This window comes from Hyperolius riggenbachi, chromosome 12 (assembly GCF_040937935.1).
Source record: "Hyperolius riggenbachi isolate aHypRig1 chromosome 12, aHypRig1.pri, whole genome shotgun sequence".
NCBI classification, from domain to species: domain Eukaryota; kingdom Metazoa; phylum Chordata; class Amphibia; order Anura; family Hyperoliidae; genus Hyperolius; species Hyperolius riggenbachi.
Window position 1 is genome coordinate 235345962 of NC_090657.1, and position 25936 is coordinate 235371897.

The 25936-nt window shown below is 46.1% G+C and overlaps 1 protein-coding gene and 1 long non-coding RNA gene across 3 annotated transcripts in view; one reads left to right on the plus strand and one right to left on the minus strand.

Moving 5' to 3' along the window:
* PMP22 (peripheral myelin protein 22) overlaps positions 1–11780 on the plus strand; it is a 39746-nt gene extending 27966 nt beyond the window's left edge. For both annotated transcript variants that reach the window (XM_068262614.1, XM_068262615.1), the window contains one exon: positions 10095–11780. In XM_068262614.1, the coding sequence (XP_068118715.1) occupies positions 10095–10258 (164 nt within the window). In that variant the 3' untranslated portion in view covers positions 10259–11780. The remainder of the gene's footprint in view (positions 1–10094) is intronic.
* LOC137542296 (uncharacterized) overlaps positions 1–25936 on the minus strand; it is a 119792-nt gene that overhangs the window by 80632 nt on the left and 13224 nt on the right. The window lies entirely within an intron of this gene.

The window sequence follows — 25936 nt, forward strand, 5'->3', positions numbered from 1 at the left end:
ATCTGCAGATCTCATAGACTATGAATGCATTTTGCAGGAACGGATTTTTGGCAGGAACAGATCTTTTGCAGATACTGATCTTTTGTGTCTGTACAGCATCTGTGTGTACAGCATCTTTGTGTGCAGCATCTTTGTGTGCAGCATCTTTGTGTGCAGCATCTTGCAAAGATTTCTGTCTGATGGGGAGTTCAGCTCCATAGAATAGACTGTGAAGGTATATGGCTCTCATACTACATGGAAGGGGGTAAGATTTCTGTCTGATGGTTAGTGCAACTCCATAGAATAGACTGTGTAGGTGTGGCTCTCATACTACATGGAAGGGGGTAAGATTTCTGTCTGATGGGGAGTGCAGCTCCATAGAATAGACTGTGTAGGTGTGGCTCTCATACTACATGGAAGGGGGTAAGATTTCTGTCTGATGGGGAGTGCAGCTCCATAGAATAGACTGTGTAGGTGTGGCTCTCATACTACATGGAAGGGGGTAAGATTTCTGTCTGATGGGGAGTGCAGCTCCATAGAATAGACTGTGTAGGTGTGGCTCTCATACTACATGGAAGGGGGTAAGATTTCTGTCTGATGGGGAGTGCAGCTCCATAGAATAGACAGTGTAGGTGTGGCTCTCATACTACATGGAAGGGGGTAAGATTTCTATCTGATGGGGAGTTCAGCTCCATAGAATAGACTGTGTAGAGTATGGCTCTCATACTACATGGAAGGGGGTAAGATTTCTATCTGATGGGGAGTTCAGCTCCATAGAATAGACTGTGTAGGTGTGGCTCTCATACTACATGGAAGGGGGTAAGATTTCTGTCTGATGGGGAGTTCAGCTCCATAGAATAGACTGTGTAGGTGTGGCTCTCATACTACATGGAAGGGGGTAAGATCTCTGTCTGATGGGGAGTGCAGCTCCATAGAATAGACTGTGTAGGTATGGCTCTCATACTACATGGAAGGGGGTAAGATTTCTGTCTGATGGGGATAGCAGCTCCATAGAATAGACTGTGTAGGTATGGCTCTCATACTACATGGAAGGGGGTAAGATTTCTGTCTGATGGGGATAGCAGCTCCATAGAATAGACTGTGTAGGTATGGCTCTCATACTACATGGAAGGGGGTAAGATTTCTGTCTGATGGGGATAGCAGCTCCATAGAATAGACTGTGTAGGTGTGGTTCTCATACTACATGGAAGGGGGTAAGATTTCTGTCTGATGGGGAGTGCAGCTCCATAGAATAGACTGTGTAGGTGTGGCTCTCATACTACATGGAAGGGGGTAAGATTTCTGTCTGATGGGGAGATCAGCTCCATAGAATATACTGTGTAGGTGTGGCTCTCATACTACATGGAAGGGGGTAAGATTTCTGTCTGATGGTTAGTGCAACTCCATAGAATAGACTGTGTAGGTGTGGCTCTCATACTACATGGAAGGGGGTAAGATTTCTGTCTGATGGGGAGTGCAGCTCCATAGAATAGACTGTGTAGGTGTGGCTCTCATACTACATGGAAGGGGGTAAGATTTCTGTCTGATGGGGAGTGCAGCTCCATAGAATAGACTGTGTAGGTGTGGCTCTCATACTACATGGAAGGGGGTAAGATTTCTGTCTGATGGGGAGTGCAGCTCCATAGAATAGACTGTGTAGGTGTGGCTCTCATACTACATGGAAGGGGGTAAGATTTCTGTCTGATGGGGAGTGCAGCTCCATAGAATAGACAGTGTAGGTGTGGCTCTCATACTACATGGAAGGGGGTAAGATTTCTATCTGATGGGAAGTTCAGCTCCATAGAATAGACTGTGTAGAGTATGGCTCTCATACTACATGGAAGGGGGTAAGATTTCTATCTGATGGGGAGTTCAGCTCCATAGAATAGACTGTGTAGGTGTGGCTCTCATACTACATGGAATGGGGGTAAGATTTCTGTCTGATGGGGAGTTCAGCTCCATAGAATAGACTGTGTAGGTGTGGCTCTCATACTACATGGAAGGGGGTAAGATCTCTGTCTGATGGGGAGTGCAGCTCCATAGAATAGACTGTGTAGGTATGGCTCTCATACTACATGGAAGGGGGTAAGATTTCTGTCTGATGGGGATAGCAGCTCCATAGAATAGACTGTGTAGGTATGGCTCTCATACTACATGGAAGGGGGTAAGATTTCTGTCTGATGGGGATAGCAGCTCCATAGAATAGACTGTGTAGGTATGGCTCTCATACTACATGGAAGGGGGTAAGATTTCTGTCTGATGGGGATAGCAGCTCCATAGAATAGACTGTGTAGGTGTGGTTCTCATACTACATGGAAGGGGGTAAGATTTCTGTCTGATGGGGAGTGCAGCTCCATAGAATAGACTGTGTAGGTGTGGCTCTCATACTACATGGAAGGGGGTAAGATTTCTGTCTGATGGGGATTGCAGCTCCATAGAATAGACTGTGTAGAGTATGGCTCTCATACTACATGGAAGGGGGTAAAATTAGTCTGTGATCTTTCATTTTCCAAAGACTATAGTCTGATGTGTGTATGAGCCTTAAGTCGCCTGGAAAGATTAATGATTCTTTCGGGTGACCAGTCTACTCTGTGTACAGGAGACCCCCGACATCAGCCCCTTCGTTACCAGTGATCCCCCTGATAGAGAATCCACAGCCAGCTGCAGTTATGTTTTCATCTGAAAACTCTGTGGGGGACTAATCACAAGTTGTAATTTGATCTCTCCATTGTGTCAGCTGGCTGCCTCGGCAGAGCAGCTAATTTTTAAACAAAGGATGTTATCCATGTAAGCAGGAAGTAGGCACACAGCAGATTTATTGGTGGATTTGTATCAGCTGTAACAAAGAAATGTTCTTTCTTTAAAGGTTATTATGCTGCTGCTTTTAGGCTTCTTGCACACAGGGACGTTACAGGCGCACGTTAGTGCGCCTGTAACGCTCCCCCAACGCACAGCAATGTAACACAAGTGGGCTGTTCACACAGCCCACGTTGCGTTACATGTAACGCTGCATGTTCTTAGAGAGAACCCGAGGTGTGTTTAAAGAATGTTATCTGCATACAGAGGCTGGATCTGCCTATACAGCCCAGCCTCTGTTGCTATCCCAAACCCCCCTAAGGTCCCCCCGCACTCTGCAATCCCTCATAAATCACAGCCGTGCTGTGAGGCTGTATTTACATCTGTAGTGTCAGTCTCAGCTGCTCCCCCGCCTCCTGCATAGCTCCGGTCCCTGCCCCCGTCCCTTCCCTCCAATCAGCAGGGATTGGAGGGATGCAGGCGGGGACTGGAGTTCTGCAGGAGGCGGGGGAGCAGCTGAGATTGACACTACAGATGTAAATACAGCCTCACAGCACGGCTGTGATTTATGAGGGATTGCAGAGTGCAGGGGGACCTTAGTGGGGTTTGGGATAGCAACAGAGGCTGGGCTGTATCGGCAGATCCAGCCTCTGTATGCAGATAACATTCTTCAAACCCACCTCGGGTTCTCTTTAAGAAATTGCAGCATGCTACGGCGTTAGAGCGGCTTAAACCGCGTTAGACTGTCTGCACATGCTCAGTCATGTTGGGGAGGAGCGGAGAGCGGCCAGGCACATGGCTAATTAATATTCACTGCACGTTGTGACATGCAGTGTTTACTTCCTGGAGCGGCCGCTCTGTGCGGTGATTGGCCGGCGGGACCATGTGATGCCGCATGCGCACAAGATTACGCATCACGGACGCCAGAGTGAGCTGCACACCGCGGCTCACTCTGACGTCCACATAGAAGAGCACCAGGCGTCGCGTTAGGTGCACGTTATGCGACCTTAACGTGGCACCTAACGCAACGTCTTGGTGTGCAAGTAGCCTTAGAGCAGAAAGGAAGTTCTGACTAGTGCAGTTCCCGTTTAAGCTGTGCATTTCTCTGAGCCTGGGTGACGTCTGGCTGGAATGAGATCGCCGAGCGAGGCAGACTTAGTTGTGGGGGATGCTGGGAGATTAGGGCCCCCATTCATTGCCTCAGTCACAGGGAGCAGGCTGTGCAGGGCAGGATTAGCTGCTTTCCGTGAGAGTGCATAGCAGCCCGCTGACTCATCCTGTCTATTCATGGCCCGACTGCTGCCTGCGCGTCTATCCGGGGTATTATCCCGGCAGCCGTATTCTCCCGCCGTTCCTTCACCGGAGAACATACGAGATCTGGCAGTCCTGGAGGGCATTCATTACACATGGCCTGTTACTTGGCATACGACTGCCGCCCATCCCTGGGTTATATCAGAATATAGCGGAAAGCTGCTGACAGGTTAGTGCATACTCGGTTGTGAGACCTGACCTGTGTGAGAAGTTTTTATTTATTAGACAGTCTCTAGCTCACTCACCTCTCAGCAACTCTCACTCCTTGCTGATATGACCCTGGTGCACACTGTAATACCAAGTAACAGCCGGCATTGTGTGATAAGCCCGGGCCAAGATTCCAGGATCTCATAGGTTCCCTGGAGCTCTCCTAGCCTTGTCAGGAGACCGGGCTGATTGCGTCTGTAAAATCTTTCCTCACCCTTATTTACATTCTGAAATGTACCTCAAGTGGCGACATATTTAGTCCTGTCAGGTGCTTCACTGCGGAAGGTTTGTTTCTGAGAATTCTGAAGCTGGGAGTAAAATTCCGCATAGCTAATCAGGCTAGGCTGTGACATCACTGGGAGGGTGGGGCTACATACCAATATACAGCAATATATAGAAATAGGAAGTGTTTCTAAAGCTGAAACCAGGAAAATTACTGTTAGAGGGTATCCTGAATAATTTACTGCCTTGTACTATAAGTCACTACAGGGCCTCTTTAAAGTAAATTATACACAGCCTGGTATTGGGGCTATAGTGAATCTGTGATGATTGTCAGCTCTTCTGCCCTAGAATTGTGATCTGCCAACACAGGCTTTTGCCTATGGCCGCACAATTCTCTGGACATTACTGCAATCTGGCTCTGATACAGGTGCTCCGCTGATAGGCTACAATGGAACTGCCAGCTTGCAGCTTTGACAAAATACAGGCAGTAAAATGGCACGTTCGGCCGGCGGTGGAATTTGCGTCTCCTGGCGCTGACACTAGGCATTGTCGTTTCCGACAACAGAGCACAGATACAGGCTTCCTTGTGTCTAAAGGCCGCTGGCCCAGCAGTGGGCAGATCGGCCCGGCCAGAGACACACAGCATGCTGGGAAGAGGCCCACGTAACATTTCACTGAACAAAGTCCGCAGTGTGCAGCGCTGGCCGCAGACGGGCGTTGTAGGTCGGACGGTGGACGGGTGGGGTCACAATTATAGAAAAATGACCAGAGAAGCAAAAATCCACCCTCAGCACACAATGGCTGTTTTGGAAAATCCAGAGGACAAACTGAAAGGACTTCTAAATATCCAAATCCCACACACCCCTGCGTCAGCAAAGCCGCCACCATTCAGGGGATCTGTGCTGGAGGAACAAGACTTGGTAATGTCAGCTCATACTTAGCTGGGATTATTTACCAGTCCTACACATCAGAGCTGCCAGTTACATATGTAGGTGTGGCTGGTTAAAGTGCTAGAATAGTCACATTCCATCTTTGCTTTTAAAGAGAAACTCCGACCAAGAATTTAACTTTATCCCAATCAGTAGCTGATACCAACTTTTACATGACAAATCTATTGCATTTCAGACCATCAGGGGGCGCTGTATGACTGATGTTGTGGTGAAACCACTCCCACAAGAAGCTCTGGGACGTGGTACTCTGGGCAAACTGCCACAATGTAACAATGTTCACAGACAGGAAATGGCTGTTTACAGCTGTTTGTAACAGCCAGAACAGCTAGAAACAGCTACATAACCTGCCCACAGTAACAATGTCACCAAGTAATACATGTCAGAATGTAAATCGGGGGGGAGGAAAGATTTTACAATGAGCAAACACTGACTAAATCATTCATACATAATTATTGTAAAAATGAAGCACTTTTTTTATTACATTATTTTCACTGGAGTTCCCCATCTGACTGATTTTCAAGGTACTGGAAGCCTTAAAATGCTGTTTACCTCATTTGGGGGTCCCAGGTGTGTACGCACCGTACACCAACCAGCATTATCAGATTGTTTTGGAAGTGTAATAAACTGTGTGAACAAAGTAGAAAAGTTCCTGCAGTATCTGAGGAAGGACGAGGTAGGGGGAGCAGATAACTTTCTCCCCTTTATTTGCTTACTAATTACGGCTGACAGCTGAAGTGAGAAGAATATGGAGGCTGCCGTATTTATGCCTTCTAAACAATACCAGTTGCCTGGCAGCCCTGCTAGTCTGTTTGGCTGCAGTAGTGTCTGAATAACGTCAGAACAAGCCCTAAGTGACATTTTTCCTATGTTGCTGTCACTTCCATTAGGCAATGACAATCTGACAGATCTGACCAGTTTTGGACTAGTCCATCTACTCATGGGGGAATTCTCAGTTATTTCTTTATTTATGAAAGCACTTTCTGGACTGCAGTTACTCAGTCCAACTGCCACACATGCGTAGGGAAGCTAGCTGACATTTTTGTAAGGATCCTTTCCAGGGAGCAGTTTTGTAGAGAAGTAAACCCAGAGAATCCCCCATGAGGTGATGGACTAGTCCAAAATCAGTCAGAATTTCACTACCTACTGTAAGTGACAGCAACATGGGGAGAAAAATAATGTATAGTGCATTTTACTTTAGAAGAAATGTACATTTTACATGTATGTATTTTTAATTTTACAATTTTTGTGTGATAGTGTTTCTATAATTGTAGCACTTAGCAAGTGTTGATGCTGACTGCAGTGAAAGGGAGACCCTGTAGTGTTGTAAATGAAATTCAATCAATAAAGTGGACCTAAACTCAGAGCTTTCTCTCTGCTCTAAAACATACGTAACAGCATAATAACCCTTAAAGAAACACATTTCTTTGTTACAACTGATAGAAATTCTGCAATAAATCTGCAGTGTGTCTACTTCCTACTTTCATGAAAGCAGACGTAGGGTTAACATTCTGTGTTTACAAATTAGCTGGATTCCTGTGGATGCCTCAATTTTCGCTCAAAAAGATAACCTGCTAAAATGACTTTATAATGACACTGTAAACCGGCAGATATTTCTTTTATTTTCAAAAGCACTCACTGAACCACAGTTGTGCAATCCAGCTGCCTAAATAGCAAAGCAGGTTGTTTCGGCGGCCAACGGCAAAACTGGGCACCGCGATAGCACTAGTGATAGATTACATGCCCCGTGCAAAGGTTTCCAGCAGGCCTCGGAGGGGGAATAGTATTTAAAGAGAACCAGAGATGAAGCACCCTCTTGTATTTTACCTTATAAATCAGCGGGAACATGACAGTAAACACCTAATCTGCTCTTTGTTTCATTGTTCTCTGTTTAATCTGACTGTTATCACCTCTGATAAGAATCCCTGACTGAGCACTCAGTCTAGCTTTGCTACGGAAAGATTATAGCTGAGTCTGTCTTCTCTGGTGTCTTTTCAAGCCCAAGCCTGCCCCCTTGTGACTCAGCTATAATTATTCCCTGCAAAGACAGACTGAATGCTCAGTCCGGGATTCTTATCACAGCTGATAACAGACACTTTTAGCAGTGAGGATGAAACAGAGAGCATGGTAAGTGTTTTCTCTAATGTTCTTACTAATATATATGGTAAAATACACAAGGGTGCTTCCTCTCTGGTTCCCTTTAACGCCACTGGGGATTTGAGTGCTAGCTCACCGGTGGCTTATATATACTTATGCCCTAAATAGTGTGCGAGTAGGAAAGCTTTGTGGCATTTTTGTGTTCATCAGGAGAAAGGCCTGGAACCCACTACAAATCGCAATCGCTAGCGTTTTGTACGCGATTTAATGAGCGTTTTCTGGCAATTTGGGTGCGATTTTTAAATTTTAAAAAGTGTAAGTGTTTTGCCAGCGGCTGTGTAGCGATTAGCGTTTTTATTTCTGATTGGTCCTTTCAATTTAAATTTTTTTACAGTGTGCAGTAATTTAAAAACGCTTACGCCAGAGTTTATATGCTTTACATTGCAGAAACGCAAAAAAAATGCTGCATCACCTGCGTTTTGCGATTTGGTAATCGCAATCACTCCAGTGGAATTTGACCCATCCATTAATGATAGCTGAGCATTTAGGGAAATCGCTAGCGGTCTGAATCGCTCCCTAAACGCTCAGAAAATCGGTCTAGTGGGTTTGAGCCCTCAGTGTGTGTGTACAAGAGCTGAGCTTGTATCAACTCCCCTGATCTACCCAGCAACACCCACACAGAGGGACTAACACAGCATCTGGGGGAAGAAATTATACCACACAATAAAAGTCTAAAGGAGAGGAGGAGTCATTCTGCAGTATACCAGACAATCCTATGTCAGCTGTATACACTGGTTAGAAAAAACGTGTCCAGTATTTTGAGGCTCTTTAGCATTACTAATATTGTCACCCTGTGCAGAGGATTGGAGGGGGGATCTGCAATGATCGTTGGAACTGTACAGATATGTTAAAGGACACCTGTAAGGGTTATACAAAAATAAAAATAAAAAGAGTTTAACTTACCTGGGGCTTCTACCGACCCCCTGCAGATGTCCTGTGCCTGCTCCGGGACAAGGCGATCCTCCAGTCCTACCGCCGCGGCTCACTTTTCGGCAACTTTAATGTCGCCGGCCACTGTGCCCTGGCCGTGTGCGTCCTCATTCACGCTCCCATCGCAGGAAGCGTAATGCACAGGTGCAGTATGAGAAAACCTTGTACTGCACCTGCGCAGGATGCTCTCGGCGACGGGAGCGCAAATGAGGACGCGCACTGCCAGGGCGCAGTGGCCGGTGACATTAAAGCGAAAACGAAAGAGAGCCGCGTGGGGTGACCGGACCCTCACAAGAGAACCCACGGCGGCCTGGAGCACCAAAGAGAAATACTTACCTAGGAAGAGACTAGGCTTCTCCCTTCCCGCAACCGTCCTGTACTCCTGTGACTATGGCCCGCGTAGGAGCATGGAGCTGCTCGCAGAGAAGTGACTGCAGCTTACTGCACAGGACGCCGCACTCGTACATGGGGGGAGCGTGAACATGATAACATCCAAGAAGCTCTCACTGATATGGTCTGGGGGTCTGCACATGGCAATGGTGGGGGCCAAGAGAACATGTAAGCCTCTGCAGGATCCTGAGGCGTCCTTCTTTCCGTTCACTTTCAGCAGGTGGCAGTGAGCCATGCAGCCATTATCAGTCACCCCGAGCGGGACGCTAATGGTACAGACCGGAAAGAGTTTGATGACATGAAGGCTGTTGTGGCAGATGATCTGCAAGGCTGTGAACACATTTATGAAATTATCGCAAATTATTTCTGTTTTAAGAAAGCAAACTTGTTTTCCTTAGTATTTTAGTAAGGGGGCTTTTAGGACCATTGTAGCCCCTTACACACTCCAATGAGCTCAGGGTCACCATGAGCTTGCTGGTTAGTCTGTACCTCTCGGTGTTACAAGCCCTACTGCATAGAGCCAAATTAATCCATGCCATGCACTGATGAGGATCAAACAATCCGAAACAGTCTGTATGCATGTTGGATTATTATGGCTCTGTACAAATTAACAAGCTGACACATCATTGCATTCCAGCGGTTCTGGAGGTGTGTTTAGCTTCTAAGGGTAGAATGGTTAATTTGCATATATTCAGCAGTGATGCACTGGGAGACATCTCAAGCTCACTCCAACCTGAATTATCGCAAACTATTTCTGTTTTAAGAAAGCAAACTCTTGTAAAGCAAACTCTTGTTTACATTTATGAAATGCTATCATGTGACAGGAAATCGTCAAACATGTTTATGAAATGTTATCATGTGACAGGAAATCGTCTAACATGTTTATGAAATGTTATCATGTGACAGGAAATCATCTTACATGTTTATGAAATGTTATCATGTGACAGGAAATCGGCTGACATGTTTATGAAATGTAATCATGTGACAGGAAATGGTCTAACATGTTTATGAAATGTAATCATGTAACAGGAAATCGTCTGACATGTTTATGAAATGCAATCATGTAACAGGAAATCGTCTGACATGTTTATGAAATGTTATCATGTTACAGGACACTGTCTATTTGCTTATTAACCCTCCTTGCTCTCTCCGCAGCGCTCTGCATAGTGGCCGCAGCCTCCATCTTCACCGCGCGGCACACAGAATGGCACAAGGACAACACAGCCAGCTTCGGATATGCCTACATCCTGGCTTGGGTGGCCTTCCCTCTGGCCGTCATCAGCGGCATCATCTACATCATCCTGCGGAAGCGCGAATAGTCTCCCCTGACACGGAAAAACCGGGAAACGGCAAACTAAAAAATTATTCTGAATACCAATTCTAAAGGGGATCCGAAAGTTTCAAAAAAAAATATAAAAAAAACAAAACATTTCAATCTCCCGTCACCAAAGAGAGAGGGGTGGAGGGAGGTTCCTGTGTTCATTGAAGGTGTATATAGTATCTATGGTTTAAAAACCTATTTATAACACTTTTTACATATATGTACATAGTATTGTTTGCTTATTTGACCTCCTGGCTTCCGTAAGCTAAAAGAAAAAAAACCCCAAAAAACAACAAATGAAAAAAGTATTAAGTGTCTGCAACAAAATCTTGTGTTTTGCATGTGGACAACCCCCCCCCCCCCCCCCAAAAAAAAAAATTTGTGTGCCTTTTACCAAACCATTCTCAATTTGTCGTTACCCCCTGCTTGGGCCTGTGGCTCTGAATTGCCAACCTGGCTCTGCAAGGCCTTGGCAATGTCCCCCACTTGGGCAAGAGAGAGGCCCGTAGTGGAGAGGGCATTTGCATTTAGGGCTCCAGGGTAGATGCGAATCCTGCAGGCCCATATAGAGAGAGGATACGGGGCCTGCCAGGGACGTATAAGGGGGTATAGCGGAGGTAGCATGCCCAATCCGGATGGGCAATGAGGCTGTGACAGAAGGAGGGTCAAGTTTCCAAATGCCAATTTGCTGTTGCACTGAAACTACGCCAAAGTACTGTGGAACGTATCCGTCATCTCAAAAATGACGATCGTGCTTCGCTTGACTTTATCGTTTTCTTTTGTTTTTGGGCATTTTGGAGAAAGCAATAACACTCGGGATTATCCTCTCCGCCTCGGTCAGAGGGGGTGACGCAGAGATTCCATTTTGTCCCCGTTATCGCTTTCTCGAGCAGCGTTCGGCCGTGCCACCTCTGTCGCGAACAGGCAGAGGCGGAGGCGTGTTTTCGGAGCGACCCTCGACTGCCAGCGGAGCTAGCGACGCAAATTGCAGCGCCGGAAAGTGAGAGGGACTGTACGAACAGAACGTGCGCCAGTTTTCTAAAAAAAATAAAATAGAGATTCTGGAAAGGAATTCTCGAGAGCAGCAGTATATGTATAGTTTTTATTTTAACCAAATATGCATGTATTATACGTATATAAATCGTATCTGTTATGAAACAAGGTAGCCAAGACTTGTTTACTTCTGATGAAAATACAAAAATAATCAAATAATTGACTCATTCACTAAAATTACAACTAAATATAAAAGAAGAGAAGTCGTTTCTCACTGTTTAGAAGAAATTGTTGGACAACTAGTGGTGCTATGATCAGTGTTTTCAGACCATTCCTTTTATATAACAGTGACATAACTTCTGACCCCGTAACAATAGTCGTCAATTCTTTAGTCATCTCTTCCTGTTTAGTTTTTGTTTAGTTTTTCTTTTCTTTTTTTTTTTCTTTAAATAAAACCATTGAATTTCTGTCTAGTTCTCTAAAGTCAGGTCTATGTGAATATTAAATAAAAAAATGGCTGCTTGGAATGTTTGTGACGTGTTTATTGTGTCGTGTTGTGGTTGGACAGTTAAAGGGAAACTTTTTTTTTGGAAGTGGGGGTGTCAAAATGGATCTCCGATCACAACTAGCTGTCCTTATTTTCCATACACGCAACTATTATTTTATTTATATAGTGTCAACATGTTCCATGGCGGTGTACAATACAGACAGTAATGGGAGGGGAGCATAGAGTTATCATTGATAGGCTCTTAAAGAACAAGCGACACCCATGCTAACCTAGAAATAAAAAACACATATATAAGTAGATAAATACTACTTCTACTTACATAACAGATGTATTGTGCTATCCACGTACTGATTCCTGTGAATTTTATGAAGGAAAAGCAGAAAATCCTATTCTAGGCAGTGGCCATCTTGCCAAGCTAATGCTGACATCATATCCTCCCTGACTCTTGTTTTCCCTCCTCCCTTCTCTTGCTCATTGTGTATTCATTAGCTGCCCTCCTCCCTGAGTCTTTTTTTTATTCTAGTCTTGATTGTAAACACAAGTGATGATCAGAGGGTGTTTCTGATGAGCAGCTGGCAGGGAAATAAATGGAAGAGGAGGAATATATTATAGATAAAAATAACTCCCAGCATGCAACTGTTTGGCACTGACTATTAAAGGGCCAGTGCTCCTAAAGTATGTGATGACTCCAAACCATAACAGCAGAACAAGTTTTGCAAGTTTTGAATGCAGGATTAGCATCTTTATCACTTAATACACTCAGACCAGTTGCTTTTGAAATGTGATTTTTATGGTGACAACACCGCTTTAAAGGTTTCCCCTTCTGGTAAATGGAGTGCCAAGCGCAGCTGGGAGAACGTGGGAGGTTTACCCTGCACTAGAAGATTCTGAAGTGTATTGATTTTTTTTTTTACGATCCGCCAAGCAAATTGTTTGTGATTCAAACCACTTGGGAAGTCAGGGTTTCCCCAGAGATGCAGAAGGGGAGGGGTGGGTGATTGGAACCTAAATTTGAGTCGAATCCTGGACCAAACTGTGAGGGAGTAAAAAGTTATGGGTGATAATACCTTAGTTTCTTTATGTGCTGAGGTGGTTGCCCATAATAGTCCTTTCATGGAAAAGGGGGCTAGGATGTGGTTCCCACCCAGACAGGAGAATGAGTTCCAGCATAGATAAGGAGAAGCTGAGCAATTTGAGAGGCAGAATAGTATTTCAATAGGTTAGGAACCGAGGCCTCCTTCTGATCTGTGCCAGTGCATGCATGTAACGGAAATCCTAGGGCGCTTGCGTGCCTTGATAACGGAACATATTTCTTTTTGTAGCTTCTCTAATGATTGCGATGGGTAGGAACCTAAAAAAATATGCCAATTTGGGTAGCAGGGTCATCTTTACCGCTGAGATGCGTTTGAAGGTAGGTAGGTATGCCAGGTGTGAAGATCTCGGATCAGAGAAGGTATAACCTGTGCATAGTTCCATTGATAAAGGTTCTCAGTTCTGTTGCATATGTGGACCCCCAGATATCGGAGGAAGTGCGGATGGAGCTGGAGGCCGAAACCTAGAGGCAATTTGTTGTGCCTCGCTCAGTAAATGGATTCAGATTAATCGATATTGATTTTAAGACCTGAGACGTCGCCAAACTTCGTAAGCAAGTTAAGTAAAGCTGGGATAGAGGATTGGGGTTGTTGTAAAGTCATAAGGATGTCATCTGCAAACATGCTTACCGGTAATTTATATTGAGCTTTCATAGCCTAGTATGGACAGGGATTGTCTGGTGTGGATGGCCAGAGGATCCATGGCTAGAGTGAAGAGTGCTGGGGACAGAGGACATCCCTGTCTGGTTCCTCTATATATTTTGAAAGTGGGGTTAGATGAGGATGGGAGTTTTAGAGAGGCTAAAGGGTGGGAGTAGAGTTTTTGTGTAAGGCCAAAGAAGGATCCAAAGATACCCATTGGCTGCATTACCGCAAACAGGAAGGACCAGGTGAGGCTATCGAAGGCTTTTTCTATGTCAAGGCTTAGAACCATAAGTGTTTTTTTATGCATATTGGCATGCTGGATTAGGAGCAAGGCTCTTCTAACATTATCTGATGCTTGCCTCTTAGGAATGAACCCCACCTGGTCCTTGTGCATAAGGGAAGGGAGGAGTTTGTTGAGTCGTTTGGCCATTAGGGCTCTTTCACATTAGGGCAGATTTTCTGCGTTTCAACGCAAAGGATAAAGTTTGCGTTACCCAAGGTGAAATGAAAGTCCATAGACTTTCATTTTAGCTTTCACATATAACGCAGCCTTTTTGTGCGTTGCGTTCCACTGCACCCAGGCGCAGTTTTTTGGCCAACGCTAGCTTTATGCGTTACAATGTTAGTCAATGTAAAACGCACACTATACGCGTTTTTAATCCGTTAACGCAGGCAATCAGTCCCAGAATGCAACAGAGGAACAATGTAGAAAGTTGACAACTAAAAGAAAAAAAAATTACCTGCGTTTTTCTATGTGCAGTAACGCATTGAAAACGGATTAAAAACGCACACTCACTGCAGTGCAACGCATATCAAAACGCAGTAAAAGGCATACAACAAAACGTATGCTTTGAGCGTTCTCCAACGCAAGCTCTGATGTGAAAGAGCCCTTATGGATGTGAAGAGTTTCTAGTGCAGATTTAGTAAGGCTATGGGCTTATAATTCTTAACACCAAGATGATCTTTACCAGGTTTGGGTATTATGCTGGGAATACACGTCTCAATTCTGAGCCATTTAGATGGCTCGATAGATACTTTCCGACACGTCTAATCTCCCGTCCGATCGTTTCTGCAATACAATGCAAAAAGATAAGAAAACGAGCGGAAGATAAGAGGATCGCCTGCGGAATCGAGCAGGGAATCGATCGAGCGGCAAAATCGTGCCGTGTATGCCCAGCATTAGACTAATTCTATCCTCCAGGAATTCAGGAGGGGGGGGGGGGTATCAGACTTGGCTAGGAAGTTTAATGTCTTTGTCAAAGGAGAGATAAGGTGGTCTTTAAATTTTTTTTATAGTAGAGAGAGGAGAAGCCATCTGGTCCTGGTGCTTTACACTGGAGGGAGGAGCCTGCACTTTTGAGCTTACAGTGTAAAGGGGAGTGGGGTGGAGACACTAGGGGGAGGAGCCTGCCCTTGTGCACTTACAATGTAGAGGGGTGGAGACACTAGGAGAAGGAACCTGCCCTTGTGCACTTACAATCTAGAGGGGTGGAGGCACTAGGGGGAGGAGCCTGCCCTTGTGCACTTACAATCTAGAGGGGTGGAGGTACAAGAGGGAGGAGCCTGCCCTTGTGCACTTACAATGTAGAGGGGTGCAGGCACTAAGGGAGGAGCCTGCCCTTGTGCACTTACAATGTAGAGGGGTGGAGGCACTGGGGAGGAGCCTGCCCTTGTGCACTTACAATGTTGTAGAGGGGTGGGGGCACTATGGGAGGAGCCTGCCCTTATTCACTTACAATGTAGAGGGGTGGAGGCACTGGGGAGGAGCCTGCCCTTGTGCACTTACAAAGTAGAGGAGTGGAGGCACTATGGGAGGAGCCTGCCCTTATTCACTTACAGTGTAGAGGGGTGGAGGCACTAGGGGGAGGAGCCTGCCCTTGTGCACTTACAGTGTAGAGGGTTGGAGGCACTAGGGGGAGGAGCCTGCCCTTGTGCACTTACAGTGTAGAGTGGTGGAGGCACTAGGGGGAGGAGCCTGCCCTTGTGCACTTACAGTGTAGAGGGGTGGAGGCACTAGGGGGAGGAGCCTGCCCTTGTGCACTTACAGTCTAGAGGGGTGGAGGCACTAGGGGGAGGAGCCTGCCCTTGTGCACTTACAGTGTAGAGGGGTGGAGGCACTAGGGGAGGGAATGGTGGGATCCAGTGGATGAGACATCGTGTCTTGACAAATAGGCCTGTACCCACAATGCAATTTTTTTGCGCAATGAGCATCGTTTTTGCGATCTCGCAATGTGGTTACATGCACGCAATTAAACATTTTGTGATTACCACCATCACAGTAGATCGGATTAAGATAATCGTTTGACCTCTCCTTTGCCCCCATCATGCGCCGTCGCGTGTTCCCGGTATCTCCAGGTGAGACATATTATAAGCGTGTCTGAAGAGGTGTATTTTGAGGGCTCGTTCACATCTAGGGCGTTTTTCGGATTTTTTCAGCGCCAGCTTAAAATCGCCCTAAAAACGCTTGTGCAATGAATCCCTATGGGATAGCTCATATCAGCGTGATTCAACGGCTTTCCGCTCAGCAAAGCGATGCCTGTACCATTTTTACGGCGATTTTGCTACAATGGAAGGTATAGGAAAAACGCTCACAAAATTGCAGAGTAAAATGTTGCAGTAGTCAAGACAAGATATGAGTAGGACATGTACAAGGTTCAAAATAGCTAGTGACCTGCTGACCCTGCCAGCCAAACAGTTCTGGAGGCTTTATTGAGTGAATCTGTAATCAGGTATGGTGGATATTTTCATCAACTATAGAGTACATAGTCATGTCACTAACTGTCCTACATAGTCATAGTCTAATCCTACCATATTATTATTATGCATTTATATAGCACTGACATCTTCTGCAGCACATTACAGAGTACATAGTCATGTCACTGACTGTCCTCAGAGGAGCTCACAATCTAATCCTACCATAGTCTAATGTCCTACCATATTATTATTATTATGTATTTATATAGCACTGACATCTCCTGCAGCACATTACAGAGCACATAGTCATGTCACTGACTGTCCTCAGAGGAGCTCACACTCTATTCCTACCATAGTCATAGTGTAATGTCCTGCCATATTATTATGTATTTATATAGCACTGACATCTCCTGCAGCACATTACAGAGTACATAGTCATGTCACTGACTGTCCCCAGAGGAGCTCACAGTCTAATCCTACCATAACCATAGTGTAATGTCCTACCATATTATTATTATGTATTTATATAGCACTGACATCTTCTGCAGCACATTACAGAGTACATAGTCATGCCACTGACTGTCCTCAGAGGAGCTCACACTCTAATCCTACCATAGTCATAGTGTAATGTCCTACCATATTATTATTATGTATTTATATAGCACTGACATCTCCTGCAGCACATTACAGAGCACATAGTCATGTCACTGACTGTCCTCAGAGGAGCTCACACTCTAATCCTACCATAGCCATAGTGTAATGCCCTACCATATTATTATTATGTATTTATATAGCACTGACATCTCCTGCAGCACATTACAGAGTACATAGTCATGTCACTGACTGTCCTCAGAGGAGCTCATAGTCATAGTCTAATGTCCTACCATATTATTATTATTATGTATTTATATAGCACTGACATCTTCTGCAGCACATAACAGAGCACATAGTCATGTCACTGACTGTCCTCAGAGGAGCTCACACTCTATTCCTACCATAGTCATAGTGTAATGTCCTACCATATTATTATTATGTATTTATATAGCACTGACATACTTTGCAGCGCTGTACAGCGTACATAGTCATGTCACTGACTGTCCTCAGAGGAGCTCACACTCTAATCCTACCATAGTCATAGCGTAATGTCCTACCATATTATTATTATGTATTTATATAGCACTGACATCTCCTGCGGCACATTACAGAGTACATAGTCATGTCACTGACTGTCCTCAGAGGGGCTCACACTCTAATCCTACCATAGTCATAGTGTAATGTCCTACCATATTATTATTATGTATTTATATAGCACTGACATCTTCTGCAGCACATTACAGAGTACATAGTCATGTCACTGACTGTCCTCAGATGGGCTCACAATCTAATCCTACCATAGCTATAGTCTAATGTCCTACAATATTATTATTATGTATTTATATAGCACTGACATCTTCTCCCTCCCCTATACAGTTCCCTGGTGTCTAGTGGCCCACCTTCCTCTCCTATACAGTTCCCTGGTGTCTAGTGGCCTCCTCCCTCCCCTATACAGTTCCCTGGTGTTTAGTGCTTTCCCCCTCCCTCCCCCATATGGCTTCCAGGGTGATCTAGGGCTCCAACTCCAACACCTGGTGTCTAGTGGCCCCCCCATCCCTCCCCTATACAGTTCCCTGGTGTCTAGTGGCCTCCTCCCTCCCCTATACAGTTCCCTGGTGTCAGGGGCGTAGCTATAGGGGGTGCAGAGGTAGCGACCGCATCGGGGCCCTTGGGCCAGAGGGGCCCCGAAGGGTCCACCCTCTATCACAGTATTAGCTCTCTATTGGTCCTGTGCTGGTAATAATCACTTCTATAGATGCTTTGAATAGTAGTAATCCTTAACACACTGTTCCCCAACCCCTTCTTGCACCTCTGACACTGGGGTTGTCCTTGGCAGGTTTTGGTGCGCCGTATCAATTGTTATGTATAGAGTGCTTGGGGGGGCCCCATGTAAAACTTGCACCGGGGCCCACAGCTCTTTAGCTACGCCACTGCCTGGTGTCTAGAGGGCCCCATCCTCCCTGTACACACACACACACGCACACTTCCCGTACAGTTCCCTAGTGTTTAGTGCTTTCCCCCTCCCTCCCCCATATGGCTTCCAGGGTGATCTAGTGCTCCACCTCCAATATAGCTTCCCTGGTGGTCTAGAGTGGGCCAAACATAACACAAAGTGTGGAAACCACTTGCGGCCAAGTCTGATGGAATTTGAGAATGTGTTTTTACACTTCCTGTTCTGTTACCAAAGATAAGTAGCAGATTCCAGATCTTCTACTGTCTGTAGAACATTTGTTTATCAAATCATCCACTATTTAATCTGGCATACATGTCAAACTGGCCAAATCTGGCCCGCAGACCCATCACATTTGGCACCCAAGTGGTTTCCCCACTTTGCATTATGTTTGGCCCACTTTATAGGGAAGCTATATTGGAGGTGAAGCCCCAGATCACCAGGGAAGCCATATGGGGAGGAAGGGGTAAAGCACTAGACGCTACAAAACTGTATAAAGGAGGGGGTCACTAGACACGGAGCAGTGCTTTTCAGCGCTGCTAGATTTGGGCGCAGCCGGCGCCTCCATAGACTTCAATAGGAATCACTCCTATTGAAGCGCTCAGTGAGTAACGTCGGCTCCGTCAGAAGACGGAGCCGAAGTTGCTTAAAAACATAATAATTCGGCCTCCAGCAATCGCTGGAAGCCGAATTATTTCATTCCCCCACTATCCATGGCGGCCTGGAGGGGGAATAGTAATTAAATCGGCCCGGACTTGTGCAGAAGCAGGATCAGCTATTTACCGCTGTATCCTGCGCCCAAGTCTACCGGCGCCAATTTCAAATGTACGCCACTAGACACCAGGGAACTGGTGTCCTCCTATAGGAGAGGAAGGCGCAATAAACACCAGAGAACTGTATAGGGGAGGGCGGTCACTAGACACCAGGGAACTGTATAGCGGAAGCAGAGAGGACCAATAAACACCGGGGAGCTGTATAGGGGAGGGCGGTCACTAGACACCAGGGAACTGTATAGCGGAAGCAGAGAGGACCAATAAACACCAGAGAACTGTATAGGGGAGGGCGGTCACTAGACACCAGGGAACTGTATAGCGGAAGCAGAGAGGACCAATAAACACCAGAGAACTGTATAGGGGAGGGCGGTCACTAGACACCAGGGAACTGTATAGCGGAAGCAGAGAGGACCAATAAACACCGGGGAGCTGTATAGGGGAGGGCGGTCACTAGACACCAGGGAACTGTATAGCGGAAGCAGAGAGGACCAATAAACACCAGAGAACTGTATAGGGGAGGGCGGTCACTAGACACCAGGGAACTGTATAGCGGAAGCAGAGAGGACCAATAAACACCGGGGAGCTGTATAGGGGAGGGCGGTCACTAGACACCAGGGAACTGTATAGCGGAAGCAGAGAGGACCAATAAACACCAGAGAACTGTATAGGGGAGGGCGGTCACTAGACACCAGGGAACTGTATAGCGGAAGCAGAGAGGACCAATAAACACCAGAGAACTGTATAGGGGAGGGCAGTCACTAGACACCAGGGAACTGTATAGCGGAAGCAGAGAGGACCAATAAACACCGGGGAGCTGTATAGGGGAGGGCGGTCACTAGACACCAGGGAACTGTATAGCGGAAGCAGAGAGGACCAATAAACACCAGAGAACTGTATAGGGGAGGGCGGTCACTAGACACCAGGGAACTGTATAGCGGAAGCAGAGAGGACCAATAAACACCAGAGAACTGTATAGGGGAGGGCAGTCACTAGACACCAGGGAACTGTATAGCGGAAGCAGAGAGGACCAATAAACATCAGAGAACTGTATAGGGGAGGGCAGTCACTAGACACCAGGGAACTGTATAGCGGAAGCAGAGAGGACCAATAAACACCAGAGAACTGTATAGGGGAGGGCAGTCACTAGACACCAGGGAACTGTATAGCGGAAGCAGAGAGGACCAATAAACATCAGAGAACTGTATAGGGGAGGGCAGTCACTAGACACCAGGGAACTGTATAGCGGAAGCAGAGAGGACCAATAAACACCAGAGAACTGTATAGGGGAGGGCGGTCACTAGACACCAGGGAACTGTATAGCGGAAGCAGAGAGGACCAATAAACACCAGAAAACTGTATAGGGGAGGGCAGTCACTAGACACCAGGGAACTGTATAGCGGAAGCAGAGAGGACCAATAAACACCAGAGAACTGTATAGGGGAGGGCAGTCACTAGACACCAGGGAACTGTATAGCGGAAGCAGAGAGGACCAATAAACACCAGAGAACTGTATAGGGGAGGGCAGTCACTAGACACCAGGGAACTGTATAGCGGAAGCAGAGAGGACCAATAAACACCAGAGAACTGTATAGGGGAGGGCAGTCACTAGACACCAGGGAACTGTATAGGGGATAGCGGTCACTAGACACCAGGGAACTGTATAGCGGAAGCAGAGAGGACCAATAAACATCAGAGAACTGTATAGGGGAGGGCAGTCACTAGACACCAGGGAACTGTATAGCGGAAGCAGAGAGGACCAATAAACATCAGAGAACTGTATAGGGGAGGGCTGTCACTAGACACCAGGGAACTGTATAGCGGAAGCAGAGAGGACCAATAAACACCAGAGAACTGTATAGGGGAGGGCAGTCACTAGACACCAGGGAACTGTATAGCGGAAGCAGAGAGGACCAATAAACACCAGAGAACTGTATAGGGGAGGGCGGTCACTAGACACCAGGGAACTGTATAGCGGAAGCAGAGAGGACCAATAAACACCAGAGAACTGTATAGGGGAGGGCAGTCACTAGACACCAGGGAACTGTATAGCGGAAGCAGAGAGGACCAATAAACATCAGAGAACTGTATAGGGGAGGGCAGTCACTAGACACCAGGGAACTGTATAGCGGAAGCAGAGAGGACCAATAAACACCAGAGAACTGTATAGGGGAGGGCGGTCACTAGACACCAGGGAACTGTATAGCAGAAGCAGAGAGGACCAATAAACACCGAGGAGCTGTATAGGGGAGGGCGGTCACTAGACACTAGGGAACTGTATAGCGGAAGCAGAGAGGACCAATAAACACCGAGGAGCTGTATAGGGGAGGGCCACTCGACACCAGGGAACTCTCGTGAGGAAGAGGGGGAGCTAGACACCAGGCAACTGTAAGGGGGGGGGAGGGGGAGAGCGACACCAGGGAACTATATAGGGGAGAGAGTGGAAACCATTATACACCAGGGAACTTTATAAGGGGTGGAGAGTGGCCACTGGCCATTAAGGTTGGCCTGCGACTTGGTCCTAGTGTTCGGTTTCGGCCCACTTCATATTTAAAGTGAACCTAAAGTCACTTAAAAAAAAACGAGATTAACTCACCTGGGGCTTCCCTCAGCCCCCTGCAGACGATCGGTGCCTATGCGACCTCCTGGCCGCAATAGCAGCATAGGGGGCGATATACAGGCTGGGAACGCGAACAATCACTCGCGTTCCCATCCCTGTCGGCCGGTGACGGCCAAACCGGAAGTGCTCGCCGGCGGGTCCTGGGACATCGGAGCGGAGCTGCGAGGGCACCGATCGTCTGCAGGGGGCTGAGGGAAGCCCCAGGTGAGTTAATCTCGTTTTTTTAAGTGACTTTAGGTTCACTTTAAGTTTGACACCCCTAACTGCTAACAGCTGAACATACTGTATATGTTGCATCCAGGACAAAACAAGATGACGGGACAAAATGGGTTTCAAGCGCGGTGTTTACACGAATGAGGGGAAAAGCTGGTACCGGTATTTAAAAACAGGGATTAGCAGAAACTACGCCAGTGCGAATTTACGCATCATAGTTCATAGGTAAAGCATTGCGTAGTGAACTACGAATGCGTTATTCGTGTCTAATTTTCCGCGTGCAATTGTATGCTTACAAATTTACGCATCGGAAAGGGGAATGTATGCATAGAAGAGCTCCCGGTATAACCAATTAAAAAAAGGAATGAATGCGTAAAATTTTCTGCATACAGGCATAAGCATCCGCATACACTACGCTTCGCACTACGCGTAATTGCGTATTTTAACGCGTAGTCTACGAAATGAACACAAAGCGAATATTTGATTTCGAAGTCGTAGTTTGGCGAAGCGTAATTGCGTAAAACTACGCGTAGTTCCAGCGTAGCGAAGTTGGCTGACTACGATCATCCCTGTTTAATAAGTGCTATCCACTCATTTGAATGGACAGTGCTTGGCGATGAATGCCGCGACCGACACATTTAATGTCCATGTGAGCCGAGCCCAGGAAGTTCTCCCCTTAACGTGAACCTAAAGTTAAAAAATAAATTGCTTATTTACTTACCTGGTGCTTCTTCCAGCCCCCTGAAATCCCCCTGCTCCCTCCCCGTAATTCCGCGATCAGCCGTTCCCCGGGAGTGCGATAGAGAACGTGCTGCCGTATAGACAGCGTTGGAGGGGGACATCGGAGGAAAGGCGGAGTGCGAGATTACGGCGAGGGAACAAGAAGACTTCAGGGGGCTAGAAGAAGCCCCAGGAGAGTAAATGGGCATATTTACTTTAGGATTCCTTTAAAGAGACACTGAAGCGAAAAAAAATGATGATATAATGAATTGGTTGTGTAGTACGGATAATTACTAGAACATTAGTAGCAAAAAAATATTTTCATATTTTTATTTTCAGTTATATAGTTTTTTTTTTTTTTTATAACGGCATAATTCTCTAATATTTGCAGTTTACACACTACTCCGCATTCTAAACGATTTTACAGAGCAGCCCAGTGAACTATTGACCTGTCCTCTGCCGGAAAACAAATACAGTGGCAGACAGTTGAGATAACAAGCTTCAGAAGACAGAGCTCTCTGCGACTTTGAAAGTCATGGAGCTCAATGGCTCTTTTGCATAGATAACAACGAGTTTCTTAACTCTTCCTGTACTGGTAACAATATTAGACTTATGTGTCTGCTCCTAATGTTTTATTTCTTATGCTGGGTACACACTATGAGCTTTCTGTTCACTTTAATAGGAAGTCGATCGGAAACTGATTGGAAATTGATCGGAAAGCAAATCGAACATGTTGGAAATAAAATCGATCTGAGAGTAAATCAGGCAGAAAATCTCATAGTGTGTACCCAGCATTAGCTGTACTACACATACAAATCATATCATTTTTTCCGCTTAAGTGTTAAGAAAGTTACTCAGGTTGTCGGCTATGCCCTTTAACCCACAGAAACAGCTGGTTTCACATAATTCGCCACACACTGATCAACCACTGGAGGCCGAGACACTGGCAATTGCAAATCGCTTCAAAGTGATTTTTTTAGCGATAAAAGGATTTAAAGGAATGCAATATTTTCCTGGGTACTTATCCGTTAGCCGTGCACATCCTCTAGATGGCGACAAAACTCCACCAGAGTTACAGCTTTCCCTACTATCCATGGCATCCTGGAGTGGGAATAGTAATTAGCGCCACCTGCCGGATGCGCCCGGCTAACGGATAAGTACCTTTTCCTGCATTCCTTCAATCACAATTGCTCCAAAAATGCTGCATTTCTACAAATCGCCAGCACTGTAGTGGAATCACCCTCATAGCGTTCCACTGCCCTGGTGCTTCAACAATCGCTGATGATCAGCAAGCCCACGGAAAGTGCTGGTAGTGGGTCCCGGCCCTTCAGATTCCCTGTTGTGTCCGACCAGGACTTGAGGTGCATACACACATCAGACCATAGTCTTTGGAAAATGAAAGATCACAGACCAATCTTACCACCCTTCATGTAGTATGAGAGCCATACTCTAAACAGTCTTTTCTATGGAGCTGCACTCCCCATCAGACAGAAATCTTTGCAAGATGCTGCACACACAGATGCTGTACAGACACAAAAGATCAGTATCTGCAAAAGATCTGTTCCTGCAAAAGATCCGTTCCTGCAAATTGCATTCATAGTCTATGAGATCTGCAGATCTCATACACATCTTGTTTAACAGACAATCATCTGCAGATCAGATCCACCAGGATGGATTTTCAGATCTGCAGATGATTGTCTGATCTGTAGATGAATGTCAGTTAAACAAGATGTGTATGAGATCTGCAGATCTCATAGACTATGAATGCAATTTGCAGGAACGGATCTTTGGCAGGAACAGATCTTTTGCAGATACTGATCTTTAGTGTTGCCAACTCATCCCTTTAATTACTGACACATCTAAGTTATACAGGTTCTGGGGCTTCTTACACATAATCAGTGCCTTAACTGCATCTACCTAGCCACAAAACCTGTATAATTCATATGTGTCAGTAATTAAAGGGATGAGTTGGCAACACTGCTGATCTTTTGTGTCTGTACAGCATCTTTGTGTGCAGCATCTTGCAAAGATTTCTGTCTGATGGGGAGTTCAGCTCCATAGAATATACTGTGTAGAGTATGGCTCTCATACTACATGGAAGGGGGAAAGATTTCTGTCTGATGGGGAGTGCAGCTCCATAGAATAGACTGTGTAGGGGTGGCTCTCATACTACATGGAAGGGGGTAAGATTTCTGTATGATGGGGAGTGCAGCTCCATAGAATAGACTGTGTAGGTGTGGCTCTCATACTACATGGAAGGGGGTAAGATTTCTGTCTGATGTGGAGTGCAGCTCCATAGAATAGACTGTGTAGGTGTGGCTCTCATACTACATGGAAGGGGGTAAGATTTCTGTCTGATGTGGAGTTCAGCTCCATAGAATAGACTGTGTAGGTGTGGCTCTCATACTACTTGGAAGGGGGTAAGATTTCTGTCTGATGGGGAGTGCAGCTCCATAGAATAGACTGTGTAGGTGTGGCTCTCATACTACATGGAAGGGGGTAAGATTTCTGTCTGATGGGGAGTGCAGCTCCATAGAATAGACTGTGTAGGTGTGGCTCTCATACTACATGGAAGGAGGTAAGATTTCTGTCTGATGGGGAGTGCAGCTCCATAGAATAGACTGTGTAGGTATGGCTCTCATACTACATGGAAGGGGGTAAGATGTCTGTCTGATGGGGAGTTCAGCTCCATAGAATAGACTGTGTAGGTATGGCTCTCATACTACATGGAAGGGGGTAAGATTTCTGTCTGATGGGGAGTGCAGCTCCATAGAATAGACTGTGTAGGTGTGGCTCTCATACTACATGGAAGGGGGTAAGATGTCTGTCTGATGGGGAGTTCAGCTCCATAGAATAGACTGTGTAGGTATGGCTCTCATACTACATGGAAGGGGGTAAGATTTCTGTCTGATGGGGAGTGCAGCTCCATAGAATAGACTGTGTAGGTGTGGCTCTCATACTACATGGAAGGTGGTAAGATGTCTGTCTGATGGGGAGTGCAGCTCCATAGAATAGACTGTGTAGAGTATGGCTCTCATACTACATGGAAGGGGGTGAGATTTCTGTCTGATGGGGAGTGCAGCTCCATAGAATAGACTGTGTAGGTGTGGCTCTCATACTACATGGAAGGGGGTAAGATTTCTGTCTGATGGGGAGTGCAGCTCCATAGAATAGACTGTGTAGGTGTGGCTCTCATACTACATGGAAGGGGGTAAGATTTCTATCTGATGGGGAGTGCAGCTCCATAGAATAGACTGTGTAGGTGTGGCTCTCATACTACATGGAAGGGGGTAAGATTTCTGTCTGATGGGGAGTGCAGCTCCATAGAATAGACTGTGTAGGTGTGGCTCTCATACTACATGGAAGGGGGTAAGATTT